At 40.4% G+C, this 25,356-nt stretch overlaps 1 protein-coding gene across 4 annotated transcripts in view; it reads left to right on the forward strand.

The window, feature by feature from the left end:
• The first annotated feature begins 8,969 nt into the window (after positions 1-8,969).
• Positions 8,970-25,356, forward strand: part of Slit2 (slit guidance ligand 2) — a 354,605-nt gene continuing 338,218 nt past the window's right edge. For 2 of the 4 annotated variants that reach the window (XM_029561716.1, XM_017797197.1), the window contains exons 1-3: positions 8,970-11,037; positions 13,678-13,749; positions 14,887-14,958. In XM_029561716.1, coding sequence (XP_029417576.1) covers positions 10,859-11,037; positions 13,678-13,749; positions 14,887-14,958 — 323 coding nt within the window. In that variant the 5' untranslated portion in view covers positions 8,970-10,858. The remainder of the gene's footprint in view (positions 11,038-13,677; positions 13,750-14,886; positions 14,959-25,356) is intronic. The other 2 variants (XM_017797196.1, XM_029561715.1) reach the window with 2 other exon arrangements.

A 25,356-nucleotide genomic window follows, 5' to 3' on the forward strand; every position in this document is an offset into this window, starting at 1 on the left:
TGAACATCTTAGAATTCCGCTTTGATTTCTCTCTAGTGTTTTTAAGTGTATCTTTTTATACACCACGTTTGTGGTGGTTTTAAGTATGCCCCTGTAGAAGCATAATTTGTCAGAGTCTGCTAATGTTGGCATTTTACCTTCATTTACTGACCTCCGTGTGCATCTTTTTTCTCTTATGCATTTATACCTGTCCTTGTTCCTTTTCTGCATGTATTGATAATCACAGAAGGCTTTTAATAGTGCTTCAACCAGAAAAGCTAATTTAGAAAACACAAGAAGAAAAAGAAGCATGCTGTCGTTGCCCATGTTTGTAGTCTGCATTGTTTTCTACCTTCCTGAGGGTCCCAGAGTCCTTCTGTCCTTTCCCTTGGTCTCAAAGAAATTCCTCTAGCCATTTGGGATGGTTCTGGGGGGAAGATGATTCATTCTGCTTTTTTGTTTATTTCTTCTGAGACTCTCTTGATATCCTCTTCCAACATCTGCTTGGCATGCATGGGTGTCCTTTTTCATTCAAATTGTGGTTTCTCTTATATTTTTGATCCTGTAGATTTAGTCGGCGATTCTACCTCCTATGCTCTATCCTTTTTTTTTTTTTAGCACATAGACAGCTGTTGAGTTCAGCACAGGTTCAGGTTCAGGCCTATTTCTCTAGGCTTTAGTCCTGTGACATCCTAGTTTGGAATTGTATGTACTTCGTTTATAATTCTCTTCTCTTGCAATGCTGCTGCTGTGGAGGCTCCTGCTTAGCTTTCAATAGTGCTGTCCCTTTGTGCTGAAGAAATACTGTGGGTCACTGTCTGCCAGAGGGACAGGGAAATGGTAGGGCAGAGCCAGAAGAGCTGGGTCTTGGTATCCTTATGACCCTGAAAGAACAGGATGGACTGTGAAGACTTTGAAGGTGGTACTTGAGTGAGAGCTCTACTAACTCATGTCTAACTCATGGTTAGAATCAGCTACCTGGTCTGTCTGGGGCCTCTCCCTTCAAAGAATTAATGAGATCAGAAATCACTGTCAGTTCTTCCTAAAATCTTGAGTTGCCACTCAGTTCACTTTATTTCCAACTCTGCATTTTAAAAAAATCATTGTCTTAGTTACTTTTCTATTGTTATGATAAAACACTGTGACTAAGTGAACTTATAAAAGGAAGAGGCTCACATCTTCAAGTAGGTACAGGAAGCAGGGAGCTACTGGAGATAGGCAAGGCTTAAGAACTAAGTTCCCCTCAGTGACTTGCTTTCTCTAGCATGGCCACACCTTCTAAGACTTCCCAAAACAGCTCCACCAGCTGGGGACAAAATGTCTGAATACTTGGGGACTATGGGGAGGGGGGAGGCATTCATTCATTCAAACTACCACAATCATTATCATTGAATTATTTTCAGGGAATTTATTTATACACTGAGGGACAGAGCCTAGAAATGTGATCCTGGCCTATGTTTATATAGAACTGGAGGTTTCGAAGTGTTTTAATGTGCTAACTTATTTAATATTTGTAACTGTTTTAAGAAGGAAAATATACAGTCTTGTGTTAAATAATAGTAGATTGAAGAAGAAAATTATTAAAATTAATAAGGAAGATAAATATATAAATGAATCTGTCTCTCTGTCTCTCTCTTTCACACACACACACACACACACACACACACACACACACGCACGCATGCACATGCAGATAAACATATGGCTATGACTCTGGTCCTGAGTGGTTTATAACCATAGTAGTCACTTAAATCACAAATTAAGACACATGGGAATGAAAGAACAAGTTCAAAAATCAATCTTTTATTGATAAAGTTGTGGATGACATTAGAATTCATTTCTTATAATTTTTGATGCCATTGCTTAAAAATTATACTTAGAAACATTTTGCAATTGTTATTTCATAATCAAAATGAAGAACACAGCTTTATGACCTGATTCTTCTAAAACAGCAAGACTAGTTAGTGAGACCTAAGGTGATTGTTTCGATATCTTTTTAAGGTTTTATTAAAAGTTAATTTTATTTTGAAAGATTCTTTTTGTTTGTTTCTCAGAACAGTATTTTACACCCAAATAAAGTTGAGACCACCATGTAACTTCAAAAATAAATCAACAAAGATGTAACTCATTAATTTTCCTAAATTCAAGGCACTTTTAAAGTATTAACACTGCTAGCATAAAAGATTCTTCTTTATATTTTTTCCCACAATTTATTTTGACTTGTGTTTTACTTGTATCTCAAATGTAGAAATTCTGTGCTTCAGTGAGGAAACATTCCTTTGGTTTTATGTAACTAAGGCAAGTGTATCTCAAGTCGCGAAAGAGAAGAAATAATCCTATTAATATGGAAAGAAAAGGATAAAAAGGGTTGGCTCAAGTCAGATTATAGTCAGTGCAGTGATTTTTCTACTAAATATGTATGGTTGTTTTTTTTTGCGTTCACTACATTCAATTAGAAATAATGATCATAAATGCAAATAAAAGACACACAGATCCTTCATTTTACAATTTACATAATCTTTCTACATGTGGGTTTCTTTTGTTATCATAACGTTCTGATGATTCATGAATTGGAGGGTTCTGTTGCCCTGCCCCACACTTGGGTTAGGACCCTACCTCACTTTTTGCTGTGTTGTCTGACTTACCTTCAACATTTCTGTGTTTCTCCTTCCTCATCTCTGAGGTAATACCGTTTTGAAGGTAGATTAAATGAGAAAATAAACACTCTTGGTAATGCTTTCTACATAATAAATGTTACTTATTGTTATGCTTGCTTTTTACAGGAGGACCATCTGGTTCAATAGATAAAGCATAGGTTATATTCAAGAAATGGATATGCAGCATATCTTATACTAATGTGTTTTTATTTAAATGCAGTGAATTTAATCGTGTTAAAATGCTCTTGCGGAATTGCATTTTAGAGCAAAGGAAGTAGAGAACTGGATGCTACTGAGGAAGATGTTTCCATCTTGTCACACAGCTTGAAACTTATCTTTACAACATCCTTTTGGATATTAACATAAGAAAATATAAACTTATACATTGATAACTACTTCTTTGAACAAAGACGTAGATCTTCAAACTATGGGCAGCAGGCCAAACCACACATTCCGTCATTTTGCAAGGCCAGTGGGTTAAAAAGTCTTTAGTAACTAGAACTGTATTATTAATTTGGTGATAGGAAAGGCCTATTTGGAATGCCAATTACATAAAACTGTCAAAACAAAATAATTATTATCAGTTGTTATATTTTAATTGCATTAGAAAGATGTTTCTGCAAACATATTTTATTATATTGTGTGTCTATAGAATAGGCTTGATGCTTCCTATTGGCCTGCAAAACTTAACATACTACATGACTTTGTTTGTTTGGTTGGTTTTTGGTTTCTATGACAGGGTCTCCCTGTAGGCCCAGCTGGTCTGGAACATGCTGTGTAGACGAGGGTAGGCTTTAGCTTGTAGAGATCCACCTGCCTCTGCCTCCAGACTGCTGGGATTAAGGTGTGGGCCACAATGCCTGGCCCAGCTGACTCTTGACAGGCAAAGTTTGCCCACTCCTGCAATAAGACATAAATGTAACTTTTGTATGCAAAATGGCATTTTGGCCACTGAGCAGGCATTTATTTGAACTTTATATTTCCAATAGTGGTTACAAGCTGCCTGTGTTAATCAGTGTAATTTGTATCTAAAATGTAATTTTAGCTTTCAGATTTAAAAATATTGGTTTTGAATCTGTATCAGATGAGAATGAATTTGTTTGTAATTTAATCTTGGTATCATGACCAAGACTTCAGGAGGTGTGAGGGGTTCCCATCCTTGCTGACGTGGAAAGGCTTATTTCTGCAGTGCAAAGCAGGAGATTTGATTAACTAACCAAGCCAAAAGATTAAACAATTTAAACCTAGCAAATAGCACCATTGCAAAATGGGGTATCCTTTTTTCTTCAATAATAAAAATTTTGAAAATTCACTTTAATCTTCTAAAACTATTAAAATTGTTGCTATATTTGTCCCTTGTAGCTTTAAATGTTAATGTGTTTTTTCATCTGAAGCTGGGTATCGTCTTTTGTTTTATTTTTCCACTGCAGCTGCTCTGTAGTTTGCATGTTCTCTTTTGTTCTTGATCATGTATCTGGCATATTTCATGTTCGAGTATCACTTTGAACTACCTCATCATGTTCTCCCCCAGCACATTAAAGAAATTTCTATTATTTTGTTTGTGTGTGCATAGTGTGTGTTACAGTCTGTGAAGAGAGGACAGATAACTGTTTCAAAGTGGCGGTTTACTACTTCCAAGACCTGAACTCAAGCAGCCAGGTTTGCATGGCAAGTGCCTTTATCCAGTGAGTCATGTCACGGCACCCAGTGTAGCTTTTTGACTTTATATATAAAACAAGTCATTGCGCATGCACTTAGAATTTGAGAGGAACAGTATTACGTTATCTGTAGAATGGAGTTTGGTGTCAGACTAGAATTCTGTTTGCTTGCTGCTTGCTAGCTATATAAATATGAAGGACTGACTGCATGCATGCTTGTGAGTGTCAGCTTTCTCCACTGTAAGTCTGAGTTTAGAAAAAACTCTAACTCATATGGTTATTGTGAAAACTGCAAGAGCTGATATGTACAAGGTGGCCAATCCAGTGCTTGAACACAAACATCTTTTAGGAGAGTTACATTATTGTCATAACTGGCAAGGATTTATGGTTCATCAGTTCTAATCCCAACATCATAAATGAGGAAGCTGAAGTCAGAAAAGCCAAATAGTAGAGCTGAAGCTCCCTAGATATCCTCAGATGGCATATTCAAGGCCTTCTCATTTGACTTAATTGCAAAGGCACAAGGTATTTTACTATGGCAGGGGAACTCCAATGTCCCTCCTTCAAAATATGATGATACATAAACATTGTGAAACTAATTACTTCCAACTGCGCTTATTGACTCATAGACATCTAAGGCTGGGCTGAGCTTTATCATTCTAAGTTGTCTACTTTCTCTTCCTTCTCCTCCTCCCCTACCTCCTTCTCCTTGGTCTTTACTTATTCTAAGAAGAGGGTACCCCAGTTCAGTCCTTCTCAGTGTTCACTACAAAAAGCTACAAGATCATAGGAATTATTCATGAAACTGAATATCTATTCTTGCAATACAAATAGTTCAGAAAATTTTTTTCACCTGATATTAAAACTTACTGATATTTGAACTTTACATTTCCAGTGGTGGTTATAAACCGCCTCTGTTAATCAGTGTGATTTGTATCTAAAACCGAATGATTTGTATCTAAAACAGGATAACAGAATGATGATTCTACTATTTATTTAATAAGTACCTAACTATATGAAGTCTGTGCTGTTTGATGGGTATTAATCTTCACAGGAAACATGAAAATTAAGAATCACTATTCTCATTATAGGTAATAAAACAGAAATTATTATAACATTTAATTGGTCAAGACATAAAAATTAAGGAAGGTTGCTAAGAAGCTCTTTCTAATGCTGAAGGTCATGTCTCTGAAATTGAAATGAACTCAGGCCTTGTGGCCTCTGTGGGGCTGGAGAGGAAAACATTTTGGTGCCCTCTAGAGGTGATCAATGATGTGCACCTGTCAAATCCCAAATATGGGAGAAGTTGAAGACCAAGGAGCAGGTGCTGTCTGTAGTTCATTACCTCTTTCTTCTCCATACTTAGGTGGATCGGATGCTACCCTGGAGTAGCTCCAGATCAGAGATTCTCAGACTTTAGGGAGAATCAAAACCAGTTGGTGGGCTTGTTAGTATGTAGACTTCTGATCTCCACTCCCTGAATTTCTGATTCTGAGGTACTGACTGAGAATCTACATTTTCAACTACCATTCCTGGAGAATCTGAGGCTACTTATGCAGGGTCCATACTATGAGAATCACTGCTGTAGAGAACCAAGAGAAGAGACGAAAAGCTCTTGGCTTTTCAGAACACTCACAGTGCTTTAAACGACAGCTTCCACTGCGTCCTGGGAGGCCCACAGGGTGACCTCTCTTGAAGATATAGAGATTCATTGAACCCCAAGAGCTTCAAGGGACCTACAGATACATTTGGGTGAAACAGAACCAACGGAGGCTTGAGGCCAGGGAGCTCAGATTCGAGTTGCCCTTTAAGGTGCTGTACCCTCACTGAAGGTAAACATTTCTTGGGTGAGGAAGGAAAACAGGAAATGCCCACAATCACACACTATCAAATAGCTTGGTATTGAGAAAACATGAGGTTAACGTTAAGTTCAGTCTTAATTTTTGTGGGTAGTTAGATTCCATATCCATGTTTCCAATAAAAAAAACCTGTAAGAAAATTAGAACATGAAGCACACTTTAAAACAAAGGAATAATAGTAGATGAAAGCTTTTAAACCCAAAGAATTGTTCTATGGTGTTTTACATATTTGATCAATTCCATCAATGCTACCAACATTTAAAGAAACCAACTACAAGTTTTACTAATATTTACCTCCCTCTTACACAAATTCTCTTTCTATACTCCCTTTACCCATGTATCCCAACTGTACAACCTTTTGATCTCACACTGCACTTTTTTCACTGTATGGATTCTTAAGTGTCTATTTTCTTCTACCAATAGGATTTCCTCTCAAGATAATGGGAGACTTGAATGCTGACTGTAGTGGATTCCACTTCTGCTTAATCCAGGTCAGGATTTATGGAGTCCTCGTGTGGTGACCAAAAGCACCACAGAAGGCTTTCTTGGGGCTGGCTGCATCAGTCAAAATGAAACTCAGAACTCATTTGGGAGCAATATAGCCCAGGGAGAACTAGGCCTTAGAGCTAATGTCAGGGGAGCATTTAAGACCTGCAGCAAACATCTAGTAATACTGACAGAATGTAGTAATGTTTTTAAAATTGAGAAGCTTGGTCACTCATGTATGTTTCTCAACAGAATTGGTAATGCCCAACAAGTTCACCAGCCATATCTCTCAAAAATTACTTACAGCCTTACTTTTTCTTCATAAAATACATCGGACATATTTTCTTATATAAATTTGCATCAAACTAAAAATATGTTTCCATAGGTATATTGCTATGAATAGTATTCTCAGCTTAGTTTGGTCTTATACAGAATGAAAACTAAGTCAGAGAAAGAGTATCCAACCTGAGCTCACACTGTAGCATCTCATTCATCAAAAGTGCCAGTGATATTATGTATGAATATTTTGAATGGGGATGATGTAGTTGCAATTAAAATACATGCAGAGTAATGATGTCCTGTAGTGGAAACGTAGAACACAAATGGATCTTGCTCCCAGTGAGGTGAAGTATCCAAGTTGTGGCAGTGAAAGAATTAGTGTATAAGCAAACATATCTTAATCACATAATTTATTGCTATAAAGAGAATCCACTGGTGTGTGTGTGTGGGGGTGATCCTTTCTCAGTGACATTTTTGTATCTGACACAAGTTTTGTGTCTCAAGTCTCAACTCACAAGGAAGCATAAGGAAAGCTTCTCCTTTCTCCTCCTCAAGGAACTTACATAATAGACCTTTAAGCTAACATCTAGAAGGACGAAGGAGTGAATGAATGTTAAGTGTTTTGAAGACTTTAAAAGCATGAGACCATAGAAATCAATAGCATAAAAAAAGGGGGCTCCAGTTTAGTTTTTCGGGGGACACCATATCCTGTGGGATGTCCTTCTAAGGGGCTTGGGTGTGGGGCAGGGAAAATGACTTCAGCAGAGGATTACTCTTGAAACTAGGCATCAAGTAAGGTGCTGGAGGGATTTCAGGTTGAATATTCTTGAAGGAATTATCAGGACATCTACTAAATGTCACGTGTATTATTAAATGCTAAAATGAACTGGGTAGATGATGTGTTCAAAGGAGGGTGCAGCAAATATACAAATTATTACTTTACTGTGAAACTGACTTTAGGTTGGGGGCTTGTAGAAATTCTTCCAAAAGCCTACCAGACAGGAATGAGACTAGGGGAAAGAAGCGTTTTAAAATCAAGCAAAGGAGCTGACTCATTTAGATGTCATTTCAAACCTACAGTGGCACTGGTTTCTGCTGAGAGGGAGGGAGAATGGTAGCCATTGCCAGACATCACGCTGGAGAGAAGAGGAAACAAAGAAATTCTCTTTCAAAACAGTGGGGGAAAATATCCAGAATGGCCCTGAAATAAAGGAAACCTGGCACAATGAGTGTTGCTAAGGGTTTATTTTCCTTTGCTTTTGCCTCTTAGTCGAGTAAAACCACACAGACATGGTCAAACCCTTGGAGTTGTAGGAGTAAAAACCACACATACAGTCCCTTGGAGCTGTCTCCTGAACAACGTGTTTTCAAGTATATCATTATAAAGAAAGGGTTAACGGAAGAGGGGGACTTGGAGATGGGAAGGCAAGCAAGGTTGAAAAACACTATGTTCCAACTTGCAAAACTCTGAACTTTTGAGCTCCCCAAAATGCACGTGTGTGTGTGTGTGTGTGTGTGTGTGTGTGTGTGTGTGTTTGTGCACGCAGGCAGAGCTATTTCGGTAGGAATTTTTTGTTGTTATAATTTTAAACCATAATCTCGCCGTCTCTCTCGTGCCGCGTTGCAAGCACTGAGCGGCCCTCTTTAGAATCGCGTCGCCAAGAGCCGCAGCAGAGGCGCTGCCAGCTCTATTTATTTACGAGCTGCCTTCAAAGCCTCCCTCTCCCCCTTCTCTCGCTGGGAACCACCATCTCGGAGCTCGGGTCACCTCTGGGACCAAGGAGTTTGGGGGCACGGGCGGGGGGCCGGGGAGCCCCGTTCTTGTGGCAAACTTTGCCCGAGCGTGGGAGCGAGGGCGCGAGCCGGGACGCACGGGAACGCGCGCCGCCCAGGCCGCCGCCTCCGCTGGGCGCTGGCAGCCGGGGCCTCACCTCTCTCCGGCGAGGTGCGGGCTCCCTGCGCGGCCAGTGGGCGGGGCCTGGGCTGGCGGGGGCGGAGCCAAGGGTGGGGGCTCGGGCTGCTATATAAGGCCCGGCTGCCGCTTTAACTTCGGACTTGGGGTTATTTATTTGAGACGCGCCTGGACGGCGGAGGTTGGAGGCGGCGGCGGCGGTGGCTGCCGCAGACGGTGGTTAAAAAAAGGAGGAGGAGGCGGCGGCGGCGAGGGATGGGAGCAGCCAGGCTCCCGGGCGCAGGCCGGAGCTGCCCAGCTTTCCCGTGGCTGTGGGGGTGCTGAGGAGGAAGGGGAGCATCCCGGGGGGCCCGCAGCCGGCTCCAGACGCGCGGGCTGGGCTTTTTGTTCGGCTGCGCTCAGCGCCTGGCAGCCGGAGCGAACAACTCCAGTTCCTGCAACAACCCACCTTCCTGCAGCCCGGCGAGACTTAGGCTGCTGCGTCCGTCCTATTGTTCAGACACTTGCCGGGGGCTCCCGAGCGGCGGTCCCTGCCATCGTCGCCGCCTTCCCTCTCCCTCCACCTTCCTCCCGGGAGCAGGAGGCGCCGAAAGCAGCCGAGAGAGGGTCTGGGGCTGGCAGCAAAGACCGGCTCCCAGACCGCGTCCGCAGAGTCAGGTGCAGCGTCCGGAGCCCAGCAGCATCTCAACGTCGGTGGGTGGACTCTCCCGGTGGCCGTGGGAGACCGGATCCAACGCCTGAGAAAACTTCCTGCACTTTGAGGAGGAGGATCCATACTTGTAGGGGGCTGCTTAGGGGAGGTGGAGAGGCTGCGCTTGCCGGGAGCTCCCTGTTGTTTCTCCCACCTCTGCCATCAGGTGTCTGCTGCTGAGCTGCCGCGTATCCGGGAGACCAGAGGGGCTGACACTCACGCGTACACCCGACTGCCATTCGGCGGTCGCCTGGGGTTTGCCAGGGATAGCAGATCCCATCCTCCCGCCATCCACCTAGTCATTGACCAGGACGCCCTAGCAGCACTGCCATCGCAGACACCTCTACCTGGCCTTTGCTTTTCTCCTCCTTCCGGCCTGCCTGCCTGCGAGTCCTGCCCGTGCCAATTCCCACTGGTCCTCAACTTGGCCTCCTTGATTTCCTCTGCAGGGGTGCAGACTAGTGGATATTCCTGCAGGGCTGCAGCGCTCCGACTGCCCTTTTGTCTTTCCGTGTGACCTCAGGGGCAGGCCTTGGTGCAGCGCGTCGCCAAGGACGCCAGGCGGGAGGCGGGATTGCTGAGACATCCTTCATTGGAGCGCGTGTGTGTGCAAGCCATCCCTGGCTGTCGGGAGATTGAGAAGACCGGTCCGAGCTGCTGCTGAGTGACAGGAGAGGAGAGGCACTGTGCGCAGAGCCCTCCGCCCCGCAGCGCCTCCCGGCGCCCCCAGGACTGTCTGAACACCCGGTGCGCCCCCACGCGCCATGCCCAGTATCTCCGCGCGCTCTGCTCAGGACCCACGGGGCTCTTGCGCCTTCTAGCTTCAGGGAGCCCACTTTGATCCGGGCCACCCTTCCTGTTGAGCTCCCCTCTTCTGTCTTGCACTTCCCCACTGGAATCCGATCTGCGAGACAGTACGCGGGATCTGAAGTCCTACCTTGTCCACAGGCAACCAGCCCCTGCATCTTCGAGATCACTAGGAGTCCAGGCTTTTCTTTTTTTAAACCGTCAAGTTGATTCTTGCGAGACACAAGACGCGCTATCTCCGCTTGGCTGTTCTCAGAGACTCCTCACAGACCTGGCTCGGCCTATTGATCTTCAGGACCTAAACTTGCCCGCGGATCTGTGAGGCTAGAAAAGCAAGGCGTGGAGAGGCAGGGGAAGGCTAGCCGTGTGCTTCTGCCAACTCTACTGCCTTCTATTACTGTTTTAGTTTATTTCTGTACACACTTCCCGGGTACTCTGGGCGGCTAGACCCGAGCCAGGCACTGGGCCTCGGACACTGCCGGGGTTCGCTGGGAACAGAGAAGCCCCCCAAAGCGAAGAGCCTGAAGAAGATGAGTGGCGTTGGCTGGCAAACACTGTCCCTGTCGCTGGGGTTAGTGTTAGCCATCCTGAACAAGGTGGCCCCGCAGGCGTGCCCGGCACAGTGCTCCTGCTCAGGCAGCACGGTAGACTGTCATGGGCTGGCACTGCGCAGCGTGCCCAGGAATATCCCCCGGAACACCGAGAGACTGTGAGTACAGGATATATCTCTGCTCGCTTTCCCTTCACTCCGCATCGGGGTGTGACATCCCTAGCGTCCAGTCTGGAATGCCCATGTCGCGCAGGGACCAGTGCCTGGGAAAACACTCAGTGGCTCTCCGGCACCAGTATCCCAGGCTTGGGTCCTGCCAGAGGGCGGACTGGAGGGCACAAAACTGGGAGGAGCGGAGGGGCGGGTCCACAGGGAGCTCAGGCAGCTGCCACAGTCCCCTTTCCCTGCTCTCCTCCCGCCACTGGCCACCCTTGTGTGCAAGTTCCTTCTGGCTAGTGAAGAAAGGCAGTGGGGGACTAGAATTCTGGGGCTAAAGGTGCGACTTTTGTTTCCCAGACTCTGCAGACCCAGTTACCTTGCCATTGCAAGCAGACACTCACAGGTCCTTCTTGGGACCTTGTCGACTCACACTCATGCGAAGGGGTGGCAGGATTGCTCAAAAGAGACAAACTGCCGCTCCTCCCGGGGGCTTTGTGTCACATGCCTGGTGACCAAAGGAGGAGAGATGGAGTCTTGGGGCTCTCCGGGGCACTTTTCTGGAGCTGCGGAAGGATGGGTATCTCAGGACATCAACAGCTGGTGCAGCGGGAATAAGCGTCGCGTCCATTCTGCGACTTTCCAATGTCCCTCACTTCTACAGGGAGGAGGGGGCGGCAGCGCTAGTGGTGCCCAAGTGACTCCACTGAGCGGGCGACCGTGGAATGGACTGCGTCCCAAGGTTTTAGTAAAGTTAACACCGGTTCTCCAGCGGGAACCTGCTGAGCCAGGTCGGACTGCTTTGATGACCCCGGTGGCCTTCAGCTATCCCTTCCAACCCTTCCCGCTGCGCCCTTGTGCCCCGGAGCAGCTTTCTGGCCGTCTCCGCTCCCCTTCTCGCGGTGGCAGCTGCTCAGCCGGCCCCTGGCCGTGCTCTGCTGGCCGCAGACATCCCCGCCTCCTTGTCTGGGCGAGGCTCTAATGAAGAAGTCACTGCAGACCCAGGGTTGATTGCTCTTGCGCTTCTGGTTGAGCACTTCCCGAGTTAGGGAAGCGGAGCGTGAGGCCATTATTGTGAAGCTCAGGCCTCCTCCACGCACCTACCCCAGAGCCCAGAGAGCGCCCCGTCCTCGCGGTTGAGCGTGGGTCCGGCGCGCGGCGCCGCGAGAGCTCTCCGGTGGCCTCTTTGCCCTGGTGTGCAAGGCCTGCGTGTGGGCGTCGGGGAAAGGAGCCCCCCACCCCTTCCCCGACGGACTGAACTTCTGCAAGAAGTAAGCAGGGCCTCCCCTTGCCCTTCTCTTGATCCAGCGCAAAGGCCCCAGTCTAGCACGTTCTTTCTTTGCAAAGACTTCTGTAGCCCCAGCCTTACTGGGGCTACCTAAGCTCATTCCTCTGCACCCCGTAAGCCATCAGTGCTGAGCAAATTGGGCATTATCAGGGGTGTCTTATCAGAAGGTGATCTACCACATTTATGTGGAGTATGTGTAGGGATTGCTCATAAAACACCCCAGTAATTTTAGGGACAAGTCCAAGGTACTTTGCTCAGCATGGTAAATAAGGCGAAAGGAAGGCAAGCCATGGAGAATTCTGATTTAGCATTTCCTACTCTTCAGAACAGTGTAAGCACTAACTTGTCAGAAAGACTGAGGTTCCGAAATATTTGTGGCGTGCCCGTTTCTTAATAAAAAAAAAAAAAAGAAAAAGAAAAAAAATCCTTCATGAGGAATGAAGTTTTCAGGAAACCGCAACTGCTGGCTTATAAAAATTCTATCGTTAGCAAAGTACACACTTTAAACACAGATTTCAAACGTGAAGTTTTAAAGTCCAAAAATAAGAGGACTTCCAGGAATGAAAGAACACATTTCGGAAGCCTCCGAAAGGCTGGTTTGGACTGGAAGCCATGCAAGTTTAGATCTCGGTGCGAGGAACCAGAAATGAAGACTGACTCGGGAAGGAAGTGGTGCTGAAACTGAACACAAACGTCAGGGCCAAATACTCTTTCCACTGTCGCCCCCACTGAAAGTTTAAACTTTACAGACACAGTGGGGATCCAGGGGCTGCTAAGGAAGAGTTCAGCTTTCCAACCAAAGAGAATTGTGGGAAGGTAAAGGCCCCTGAACGCTGGCCTTTGAAGTGAGGCTCTTTCCAAGCACTTTCCTTTATTGGCCTAAGGAGGTTTGGCCACCATGCTACCCACCTCCATAGTGTTGGGAATTCTAAAAATTTCTCTTTGCATTGTATGAGAAAATGTTCATTAAACTTTCTGAAGGATTCTCCTTGGGGCATGGGTCTAAAAATAATAGCAAAATTGAGGAATACTTTGTAAATAAATACCCACATTCTTATAAAAACCCATGTCAAAAGCACCACCCCCACACAGGCCACAAATGACGAAAGAGATTGTTGGTAAGAACATCATCATTTAATTCCTTGCCATGTGTCATCAAGAATTTTGTTAATGTGAGACATTTATAAAGTATTATTTCAAAGGCTGCCCCTTATCTCTCCCACTTACTTAAAAACCTGTTTCACTAATTGAATTATTGTGTCTTAAAGTGCCAACATGATTTAAGTTTTACTTTGTTTAACCAAATATGATAAAAAAACATGGAACTTTCTGTTTATGCTGTTCTTATTTCCTAGGGATTTGAATGGAAATAACATCACAAGGATTACGAAGTCAGATTTTGCTGGTCTCAGACACCTAAGAGTTCTGTAAGTGAGCTCTCCCTCTGTATCTTGGTTTTGTTTGTTCTTAAGATGGTGTATTTAGAATCAGAACTGGTATCAGTTTTAATAACCATTCTAATGACAAAGGTATAAAAAATTAAAGTCTTCATAGTCAGTCACGTTTTCCACTGCACTACAACTTTTTAATAAAAATGTGTGCCTTTAAGATTGGAGCCTGTAGGGATAATATGATTGAAATGACCTCTGATCTTTGCTTTATTATACTCTAAGTGCTTTACATATAAAAATGTAGAATCATTGTTTTTACAACAGAAATAAATAATGGGTGAAATCTGACACTTTGGGGATTTACAATTAACTTGGAAAGTTTTGGTGGATTTGTATTCTATTATCAGTGAAATAAAAATGTTCAGACTTCTTTTTTGCCAAGAACAAGTAGGTTTAATTTTTAGCACTACAGTTAAGCATTCCAGCTTTGCTTTGAAGCAGTATTTTTTGGGGAAGGATTATATTTCAAATATATTAGTCTCTTTTTGAGTTTTCATTCTTTATATTTTATAACTTTGTAACTAACATATAATTGTTACAATGATTACTTCTCTAATTAATGGGTTAAATTAGCTGTGAGTTAACCATCACTTGATAGATAATATTACGCAAATTTGTGTTACCACCACAGAATTGTAAATATTTACCCTTAGTGACCATATACTTTTGACCATTATACATTCAGTATTCAATTTTAAAGACATATTGTGGCACTTATGAAAATTTCCAACTGCTAATGTGCATCATAATTCAGAATTTAAGTATCCATGTGTTGATCCCTTAGGAGCACAGTTGAAGGGCATAGTGTGAGAAAAAACCCCTCTTGAAGCTGTAGTGTGATGGCTCTTGAGCTATACTGTAGTTTTAGTTCAGGTTTTACTTTGAACTAGTAAATTATGTCAGAAACACCCTTAGTATTTCTTAAGCAAATGCTTTGTGATCTGAATTCTTCCTCTGCTCTCTGAGTTCTCTCCCAAACATCATTATGAAATTTGCTAGTGAAGCTCAACTCAGAGCAAAATTAAAAATGAGGGAGGTTGAAAGTTTTCGATGACTGAGTGGAAAACTCTTTAGACAGCAACATTAAGAGGCTTGCTATATTTTGCATTTCAGTCAGCTCATGGAGAACAAGATTAGCACCATTGAGAGGGGGGCCTTCCAGGACCTTAAAGAGCTGGAGAGACTGTAAGTATTTTAAATGCCAAACTCAGGATCATGTGACTGTATTTTTAAAAACCTTTGAATTTCAAGGATTATGTCTTTAATTTCATGTCTTAACTATTTAAAGTTTACAGAAAAGAGAAAATGAGGAAGTGGTTTTTAGAGTTAACTGACAAGTAAGAGTTTCTGAGTAAAGAATTTGAATTTGTACTAAAGCATAAAAGTTCACATATACTTTCCTGAGATACTTATTGCCTTGATAACCACTACGTTTGGTACTAAAAAGATGTGCATGTGTTTTTTAAAAGTTATTATGATATTTTATTTCCTTATTCAGAAATTGATTCATAATTTTATTTTCATTAATGGTACATTATGGAAAATCAAGGTTTTGCTAAGAATTATCTAAGTTTCCTCACTGTTCCTCTGTGTGTCAGTGGTGACATTTGAGGAAATTTAAAACTTTTTGCTGCTGGAGATTTACTTCTTTGATATTTAATACATATTGTGAGCATTGCTAGTAATGGTCACTCACAATTTTATTTCATTTTTTATAGTAGCTTCTAAAATATTTCTGCTGGATAAAAATAATGTAAAGATTATTAAAGTAGGAACTGTGTGGACAGTCAACACTGGCATTTTTTCCATGAAGCTTAAAGGTAGACCATACATTAAGCTAATATTTTTCAGACACATATAGTTTATAACTCGATATATATTTTTTTGATCTTTATTATGTTCACAGTACCTATCTATGATAAACAACATTTACATCTGAAATCAGAAATTATAGACTTCGTAATGTGAAATATGAATGGTAGTTATCTTATGTCTTAATTATTCAAGCTCAGAAGGTTTGCATTTTCAGGGCAAATAAAAGCTGTATTAACAGTGGTAATAATTATTTTAATATGTTTCCATGCCTGGTTTAATACTCACTTTAGTAAAAATAAATTTTTTATTTCTACCTAAATATGTTCATTTTTGGAATAGCACACAGCCAGCTTCACTGGGCCCAGGAGCAATAGTTAATTCTGTGTAGCTGTCTGAAAGTGAGAAATAGCTTGTAATTTTTGGAGATATTTGTGGATATGTAGGGTATATTATTATCATCTTAAGCAAATATGGACATGCCTATTTTAATTTTCTATAAAATTTGCTCACTATAAATAAATATTACAAAATGGGGAATTTGAATGTAATTGTGGAATAATAAGTTCATTTAAAACCACTAAAATCACTACCTTGAGCTACTTCTGGGGGACATGAAAACAGGGTGAACATTCCATTTTGTTCATAATCTACCTTGAGCAGATAAAATAGATAAAAGTACACTGATAGTATTTATTTTTTCATCGAATTCATTGACATTTGTCAATATCTATTACCTAGTGAGTAACTCACAAAGATATTTTAATCCATCCATTCTAAAGTGTTGGCGCATTTAAATAAATAGATACTCTAAATGATCATTTGATCACTAAATACTTTTGTCAATAGTATACCACGAACATACAATTTGATTCTGAAATGAATTTAAATCACAGAATTCTGCCTGACTTTTCATGCAGCTCACACTCAATTATATTGTAATTTTCAATCTTTAGGAACATGAGAACAACACATATTTTTTTCATATTTTTTGAGTCACTTCAGAATTGTATTTGAACTTCTACGTTGAATAAATTAGCTTTACCTAAAAATTATTAACCGGATGCTATATAGACTGAAATTTGATTATAGTTGTGAGTGGATACTATTTTGGACTTTTACTTCCCTTGAGAATGTCACTTCATCTCCAAAGTGTTCTGCGAAGCCTAAGTCAGATGTTCAAAGTGGGAGGAGGATTTGAAATTTTCAAAAAACTAATATATTTGCAAGATTTCTTTAAATCACCCCAGCTGTTGTCCAAGAGCAAATATTTCATATTTGTGAGGAAAAGCTGAGAAAATTCCTTTTGTTTACAACTGCCAAGTCCATCTGATGGAAGTACATTGTTATCTGACAGCCAATTCATCTCCTTGGGACTCTGGAATTCAAAACCATTTCTTAGGAACATTGTGGATACACTTTCAAATATTTATTTTTAAATAAATTAAACGGAAAGGCAGTGTTACTACAAAATTCATACAAAGGTAATGTGAAGCAAATTATTTTAAATTTTGTTAGCTTTATTATTTTAAATAACAAAGTACAAAAAAATACCTTGTAAGTAACATATTCAAATTATTATAGCTTATGGTATAATACCTAAATTGTTTTCAGAGTTATTAGCCTCACCAAAATTGCTTACTTTCTCACAAAACTGAAGTGGGCAGTGTAAGAAGCAGGATATAATTAATTAATTGTTGCTAAAATATGAATGGCATAATATACATCATCTTTAATAATTTAGGTGTGAGATTTTAAATTGAAATCCAAATTATGAAAATATATATTAATGAATATATCTAACGAGTATAGTTGTAATAGATTATGTGTATATTATTATTATTATTATTGGTCTTTATGAGACAGGGTCTCCCTGTAGCCTTAGTTAGCGTGGATTTGCTATGATGACCAGGCTGGCCTCGAACTCACAGAGATCCTCCTGCCTTTGCCTCCCGCGAAAACAGAACAAAATAAAAAAATCAACTTTATTCACGTGTGATTTATGGTTCTAAGTTACTACATGTTAAAAACAGTTGTAAATGACATCTAGATATTTTGTGAATACTTCAAAGTTATGCTTTATGCTTTTCCAGATTTTATAACAACAAAATTTTAACTTCAAGGGAAAGAAGCACAGTCTGAAAGCAGTAGATAACATTGGTGCTTTTTTAAACATTCAGTTAACTTGTGAAAAACCAAGGTCATTTTATGTAGAATTTAATGTTATTATGGAATTAGAATTATATTTCTTGTAAATCAAAACATTATAGCTACAAAAGAAAGAGATCGTTTCTACTTCATTAAATGAATGTAGAGCAAAAACTTCAAATTGTCAGGACTCCCTCCCTTCTTGCTTTTCCCTCTCTGCCCTCTTTCCTTTGCATTTACCTTCACTTTCAACCCCTTTACTTCCCCTTCTCCCTCCCTCCTTTCTTCCAGTAACTCCTTTTCTGTTGTGTAGGAAACAACATCAGATGATGAAGACCTCATCTGCATGTGCTTATGAATCACTTAAAGGGAATGGGTTTTAATCATGCCTGCCCTCCACAAGCACATATTTCCTCCTGTTGGGACAGTTGCTACTGAACTGCCAGATCTAACATGTGCAGTGGCAGGATGACTAGGGTGTTCTTGTACTGTGAGCAGTACTGTTGATCTGGGAAAAAATAAAGCATTGAGAATAGTCATCTTGTACATTGCAATACCATGGCTCCTACTGTTTAGAAATGAAGTTTAATAGAAATGTAATGAAGTTTTTTTACTCGTTGATTCAATCCAAATCAATTAAGCCAAAACAAGGCACAAACAAGTAACTTACAACAAAAATCAGGATACTTGAATATACTTTTTCTTATAGTTCACAGAAGACTGAATAGATCTGCAATTCTCCATGTAAAGTTATGTATTCAATTTCTCCACTGGTAAAAAGTAGTTTTCTTTAAATTTCTTTTCTTTCTTTCTTTCTTTCTTTCTTTCTTTCTTTCTTTCTTTCTTTCTTTCTTCCTTTCTTTCTTTCTTTTTTTTCTTTCTTTCTTTCTTTTTTTTCAAATAAGATTGTAACACAGAAGTTCTCTGGGCTGGTGTGAACTTGTTCAGCTCACTGACAGTATGCACATCTGTGGTCATGCTGCGGTCACTGAGCTCTGTTCTTGTGCTTTCTACCTAGGGTAACTACCTCAGTGCTGTACTAGAGAAAATATCTCCTTTTGAAAGTTCCTTCATAGAACGATTTTAGAAGAGTATAGGAAAGATTTTGAAAAATGTAAGCGTTGTCATTTTTAGGATATTTTGATATTTAAACTAATATTGCAAAAATATGTATGTGCCTGGCTTTTGTTTCTGGGAACTGGTAGCCCGGCATGGATAATCCTGACTGTTAGGGTTTGCATGGTCATAGCAATTACCTGTATCCATTGTTAAAGGAAATGCAAAGTAGGAAGGTACTTTGGATGCTGTCCTAGAATACTAGCCTTGAGATGCTGTTTTAGGGTCTGGGGCTGAGACTGTGTGTGTGGATTATGTAGCCACTCCTGGCTTTAGGCACCTTGTAACATCCTCTGCTGAAATCCCAGATGAATATTTAACTGTTTCATTGTTGATTTTGCCTTCTAGCTACATATAGACTCTCCTCAGTTCTAAAATCAGAAACATTATATAAGACAGACTTGAGGAAACCCTGAATTTCAATTCCCTTGTGTAACTTTGATGACATCGCTTTATTTTTAAAAGCTTTAGTTCCCTCACGTTTTAAATAGGAGTAATTACTAAGGCACATCGCTTCCCACCAGCACTGCAATTGTCTACTTTTCAGGCAGATTCTCTCATTCTTTGTATTTAAAATAGCATTTTTTGTTCCTATTGGCTTTGTCATTAGATAGTTTGCTTGAAAAAAAATGAGTTATAAAAAAGATGTTAAATGCAGCCATGTAAGGAATACTTGCAAATAGATCTGCTAACTTCAATATTTTGAAGTTTCTACTAAGTTCATAAAGAGAAAATTATCATTTTCATCTAGAAAATTCTAGATCCATTTAGGGTAGAGACTCCATCTGAACAAACAATGTATTTAATGAGAAAATGCATAAAGGATTTGTTTTTGCCTAAGATAGTACAGCATTCACCATCTTGACAGGAATACACCATTCATACATAAGAGGTGACATGGTAAAGTTGGGTGAGATTATGATGTAGGCTGTAACACATGTATTCAAGTGCATAATATGTTGTAGACAGGTCTCAAGGATAGTACTGTTTATCCTTTTTTCACTCAGAGATGTTGAGAACCTGTCTGCTGAGTTATCCTACAAGCTTATATGCAAACTAATACATACATAACTTTTCTTATTGTGAAGAGAAACTAACATTGCTACTCTCCTTGGCGGAGAATCCAAGCTCATCTCAAGGAATTCTCTGGCATCTTTACACCTAAGTTTAAAATCACTGTAGTTGATGTCATAGAAATTCTCTTTAAAGAAATACATAAAAACTAACAGAGATCGAGTGTGCACACCGGATAAAGTTTTAAAAAAAAAAAAAAGGAGTCTGAATGATTGATAGCTATTAAAGGCCACAATTCCCATGCATTTCTAAGCAGTATAGACTTTTTAAAATGATGTTTGCTGACTGTGGTTATAGAAAGCTTTCATGCAAGTGTGCTGTTGCAAGTTTAGCCCAACATTCAATGCAATGTGTTTTTATGGGCCCTAAAGTCAGACAGTGGTAAGACCCGCTTGTTCATTGTGGACTATTTTATAAATTCTGAGGCCGCAAGGCTATTTATTTTTCCCACATCTGTTTTGGGCTCATCCTTTGTGACACTGTTTGCTGGATGCTGTGTCCTTTATGCTACCCTTGAAATGAGCAGTTTAGTTTGCACTGTTTCAGTGTATTTGTGGAAGCAGCGAATGTCAAATATTTTTCATTTAATTCTGTCTTTCATTGCTTTTGGATACCTTTCTGCTTGAATTATGCCTTTTAGACTGATTTCACAAGCTTCCTTAGAAAGAGAGAATTTTCTGCATGGACTTCACATATATTGTCCTTTTAGAAAAACAAGTTACATCTGGTGGACTGCAGGGGATACTGGTGAAAATGCTTCTAGAATAGACCTTGAAGATGATGAGGTTGATTTCTTGTTATGGGAGCTGGGGTATCATTATAGGATGGCATGTATGAGAACCATTTGCCTTTCCTCTTTACAGCATCTGCACACTTTGGATGCAGGGAGACAGTTCTGGAGCAATAGCTGGGGAAGAGTTCTTAGGATTGGTGCTGAGAATGTGGGCATGCATTAATTAGCCAACGTGATTTCCAGTGTCTTATAATATTCTCTGCTGGAACATCAGGCAAATGCTTATCATTTATATTGTTGATTATGCTTTTTAGCCACATATAAATTCTCCTTCCTTCTACAAAGAGAAATATTAGGTAAGAGAGACTTCAGAAAATCCTGGATTTCGGTTGCTACGTTGATCACATTGCTTTATCTTTAAAAACGTCTGTTTTCTCACCTTTAAAATAGGGTTAGTTATTAAGGGCTGGAGAGATGACTCAGAGTTAAGAGCACTGGTCACTCTTGCAGAGGATTAGGGTTCAATTCCCAGCACCACATGGCGGCTGACACACTTCTACAACTCCAATTCCAGGGAATTTGACACCCTCTTCTGGCTTCTACGGGCTTTGCATGGCACAGGTGCACTTACATACATGCAGGCAATACACTCATACGCATAAAAATAAAAATGAAATAAAATAGGGCTAGTTAAGGGCTGGAGAGATGACTCAGTGTTTAAGAGCATTGCCTGCTCTTGCAGAGAACCTGAGTCTGATTTCCAGACCCCACATGGTGGCTCACAACCAATCTGTAACTCCAGTTTCAGGGGATCCAATGTCTTCTTCTGACCTCCACAGCATTGTGTGATACAGGTGCACTTACACACATGCAGGCATGACACTAATACACATAAAATAAAAATAATAAATAAAAATAGGGCTACTTAATTAAGGCCTATGTCACACCAACAGTGTGGGGTTTTGGTGAGATGAGATAATCTGCACAGTTTCACACAATGTGTGGTAGACAGTGCTTAAGAACTATAGTCAGAAATTTTAACACACTTTTCGTATTTCTTAAAAGTTGAGTTTATGAATTATTTCTTCTCCTAAAATGTGAATATACTATTTTATTTAAATTCATTATGACTTTCTTTACCTGAGTTTTGTTTCATAACCTTTCTTAAACTCTAAATGTTTAAAGAAATACTAATAAGTATTTAATGACCAGAAAGCACTGCTTTTTATTAACAAGCGTTGACCTCCCTAGCATGGACTACAAAGGGTGAGATCACTACTGAAAATAATTTTTAAAAATTTTATGTAGAATAAGCTAAATGAGAGAACCATGGAAAATTAAACTTTTACTTTGTCATATGAGATAAAGTGTGTGCTTTATCCACAGTAGAAGAAAATAATTTTAAATAAAGAAGTAGAAATTTCATCTGAGAAGCCAAAGGGCACTAATTAGTTTTAGCGTTGATGGTTTATGTATGAAGGTGGGATTGAAAAGATACAGTTTTAAGGTAACATTTATTGTAGTCTACTGAAATATGTGTACATTGACTTGTAAATGTGAAGCCCACATTTTTTCACTAGTAAAACTATTTTAACTTTGCATTTTGAATTGGATGGAAGATTACCTTGAGGTTATATGTTAACTGAGTTGAGGTGAAAGTTGAAAAAGTCAGACATTATGATCTCTACCATAGGAACAGCAGCCAGACAATAACTTGGGAAAAAGTTCATCAGTAGTGATCCAGGTGCCTTCTATAGCCAAGTAGTTAATAGTCAACATTTCAGGGTCTGTGGTGTTTGGGATAGCACAGAGAGATCATTTATCCCTCTACCTTTACATGGGTTCAAATGATCAAACTCAGCTTTTCAGGCTTGTGTTTCTGGGCCAGCAAGCACCTTACCTGCTGAGCCAGCTCCCTAGCCTCCCACAGCCTCCCACAGGTGTTTATTAAAAAATAAATGAAACTGTATTTTAAAATGAAATGGAGATCTTTTTTAAAGGTTAAAACCTCATTCAATTTTATGTCTTATAGGGTTTATACTGAGTTCAATATTGTATAACTGTATTAATTCAACTGTGAACCTAAAAATTTACAGCCACTTTTGAAAGAGATGCATCTTTGCTCTGGAAATTGTTCTTGAATATGTTGATGCTGTATCGAAATGCTTCTTTTAATCATGTGGTTATTAAATAAATAATTTTTTAAAAAAGTTGACATCATGTGTGGTAGCCCAGGCCTCTAATCCCAGCACTTGGATCTGCGAGATCCAGGCCAGCCTGGTCTACATAGTGAGTTCCAGGCCAGCTGGGCCTACCTACAGGGAGGCCCTGTCTCAAAAAACCCCAAAACCCAAAAAATAACATAAAAAACTTGACATTTCATTAGTACAAAGATGTTTAAGAAATGGATTGCATAAAACTATGTTTTTCTCAATGAAAGACTGTTAAAAAGGAAACTTTCAGCATTACATTATTTTGAATTATTATGAATATGGACTGTAATTCACAATGCATGGGGTCACATCACCCACGGCAAAACCCAAGCTCTGCCTCTGAGGTGTAAATTTCTCTCCAAAGCAGGAGAAAGTGTGGTACTTACTCATGAGACTGTTGGGAAGAGTGAATGAAGTAATTTACTTAGCTTAATAAGCACCAGCTAATACTTGTGGAATAGATTAAGAATTGCTGAGAATGTGGAAATGATTGTAATAGTCAAGAAAAAGATACTACTTTGTCTTCCTTAAATATAATATAATTTCACTGATGCAGATCCATTAACAAGACAGTAGCAGCTGTCAGTCACTTATGTAGCAAATTTGTTTAAAGGCACTGAATTCCCTCGGCCTTTTGGATGGTGCTGATAATGTGTGGGCGAGAGAAGAGCAGGTGGACAGTGCAGGCATAGCTAGCTGCTATGCAGTGCACAGGAAGGCAGGTTAGATGGTGAGGATCTGGTTAGCTGGAAAGTAGCTGGTAGCTCAGGGAGTATGCCAGACTAAAGTGATCCTGATATCAATTGCATATACTGGGCCCTCACCAAACTATATCAAAATGCAAAGTGAGCTGTCTGCTCTCGTTTAACATAATAAGAACCTACTAAATGCCAGGCAAGATTGGGGAGTGCTGAGTGAGAACAGGCTATTTCTTTGTCTATTAATACAGTTCAAACTTAGTAAGTGCCAGAGAAGGAAGAAGGAGCACAATATTGGGTCTTCACATCGAGGAGCTCACAGCCTAGTGGGAAAGAGAACAGCACATGAGTAAATATTATACAGTGCAAGGGGCTCTTACCAAATGCTCTGGGGACACAGCCAAGGGAGTTGCTAACTTTACATAGGAGAGCTGGGAAGTTTCACAGAGGATCTAGAAAAGGACATTTGGTACTTTTGGGGAAAGCTCTGTGTGGAAGTCTGTCTCTGTAGGGACTGGTTCTGAGGCTCAAAGTAGCAGACCTATTTGGCCTGAAGAATCAGCTGACGTTTCCTAATCCAGTGCTTGGAATGTGATTAAAGAAATCCCATCTTTCAAAGAATTGCTGCCGCCTAGAAAAATTCTCAACGCCACTGTTACAAATGATTGTAAATGATTTTTAAAAATGTTTATTTATTTGTTTATTTGTTTGAGACAGTCTCCCTGCACTTCCAGCTGGCCTGAAGCTCACTGTATAGACCAGGCTGGACTTGATCTCATAGAGATTCACCTGTTTCTTCTTGCTGAGTGCTGGAATTCATGAACCTCCAAGCTTGTCAGTAATTGATTTTTTTTTGAGATACTTCCATAAGAAAGTCACAATTAAGCTATATTTTATCAAAATTAGAAAATTGTAGACTGTAGAAACCCACTTGCCTCAGAATCATCACACCCAAGAGAGAAAAAAAGAATAGCTTTTGGTTTCATTTTAACATTATTATGTGATTTATTCATAAAAATTGTGAACTCTTTCTCTTTCCTTACCTTGGAGTAAAGTTTTATTAGTAGTTCATTTATTTATTTTTATTTATTTATTTATATTTTATATGTATGAGTGTTTTGCCTGCGGGTGTGTAAGGGCACCCATGTCATGCAATGCCCTCAGGGGTTAGAAGAGGTCATGAATTTCCATGGAACTGGAGTTATGGAAGGTTATTAGATGCCATGTGGATGCTGGGAATGGAACCATAGTCCTCTGCAAGTGTAGCCAGTGCTCCTAACCACTGAGCCGTCTCTCAGTCCCAGTATGTATTTTATTTCGTGCTGAGAATGATGCTGCAGATGAGCAACTCCGTATTACATTTAGGTGATCAAAATTCTGGCCACCTTCATTGAGTCCTGGCTTCCTGGGACTGAAAGTTCTGCAGTTCACCTCTCCTACTGCTCAGTTAAAGCACATTTTCTTTTCACTGTTTCCTTCTCAGGAGAATTAAAAATTGCATAGCCTCTGCTTGAACATATAGGGTTGAAAGAGGAGAGTTTCTCAAGGGAAGTCTTTCTGCTTCAAAGTAACTCTAAGGAAGGACTAATCTGTATTTTTAGAAAATGCAATCACCAGTCTCTGTGACCAGCTAGAGACTAAATACCACCATGTGTCTATCTAACCATCCTTTAAATAAGTCAGGACAGATGTGCCCTCTTAATTCATTCTCCTTAACCTCTATCTTAAAGGAAGACTTAAGATAGGCTTTTGATGTTTTTGGTATGACACTGGTTCTGGTCAAGAAGCT

Source organism: Nannospalax galili, unplaced genomic scaffold (assembly GCF_000622305.1).
Source record: "Nannospalax galili isolate Female #2095 unplaced genomic scaffold, S.galili_v1.0 scaffold874, whole genome shotgun sequence".
Lineage (NCBI taxonomy): Eukaryota > Metazoa > Chordata > Mammalia > Rodentia > Spalacidae > Nannospalax > Nannospalax galili.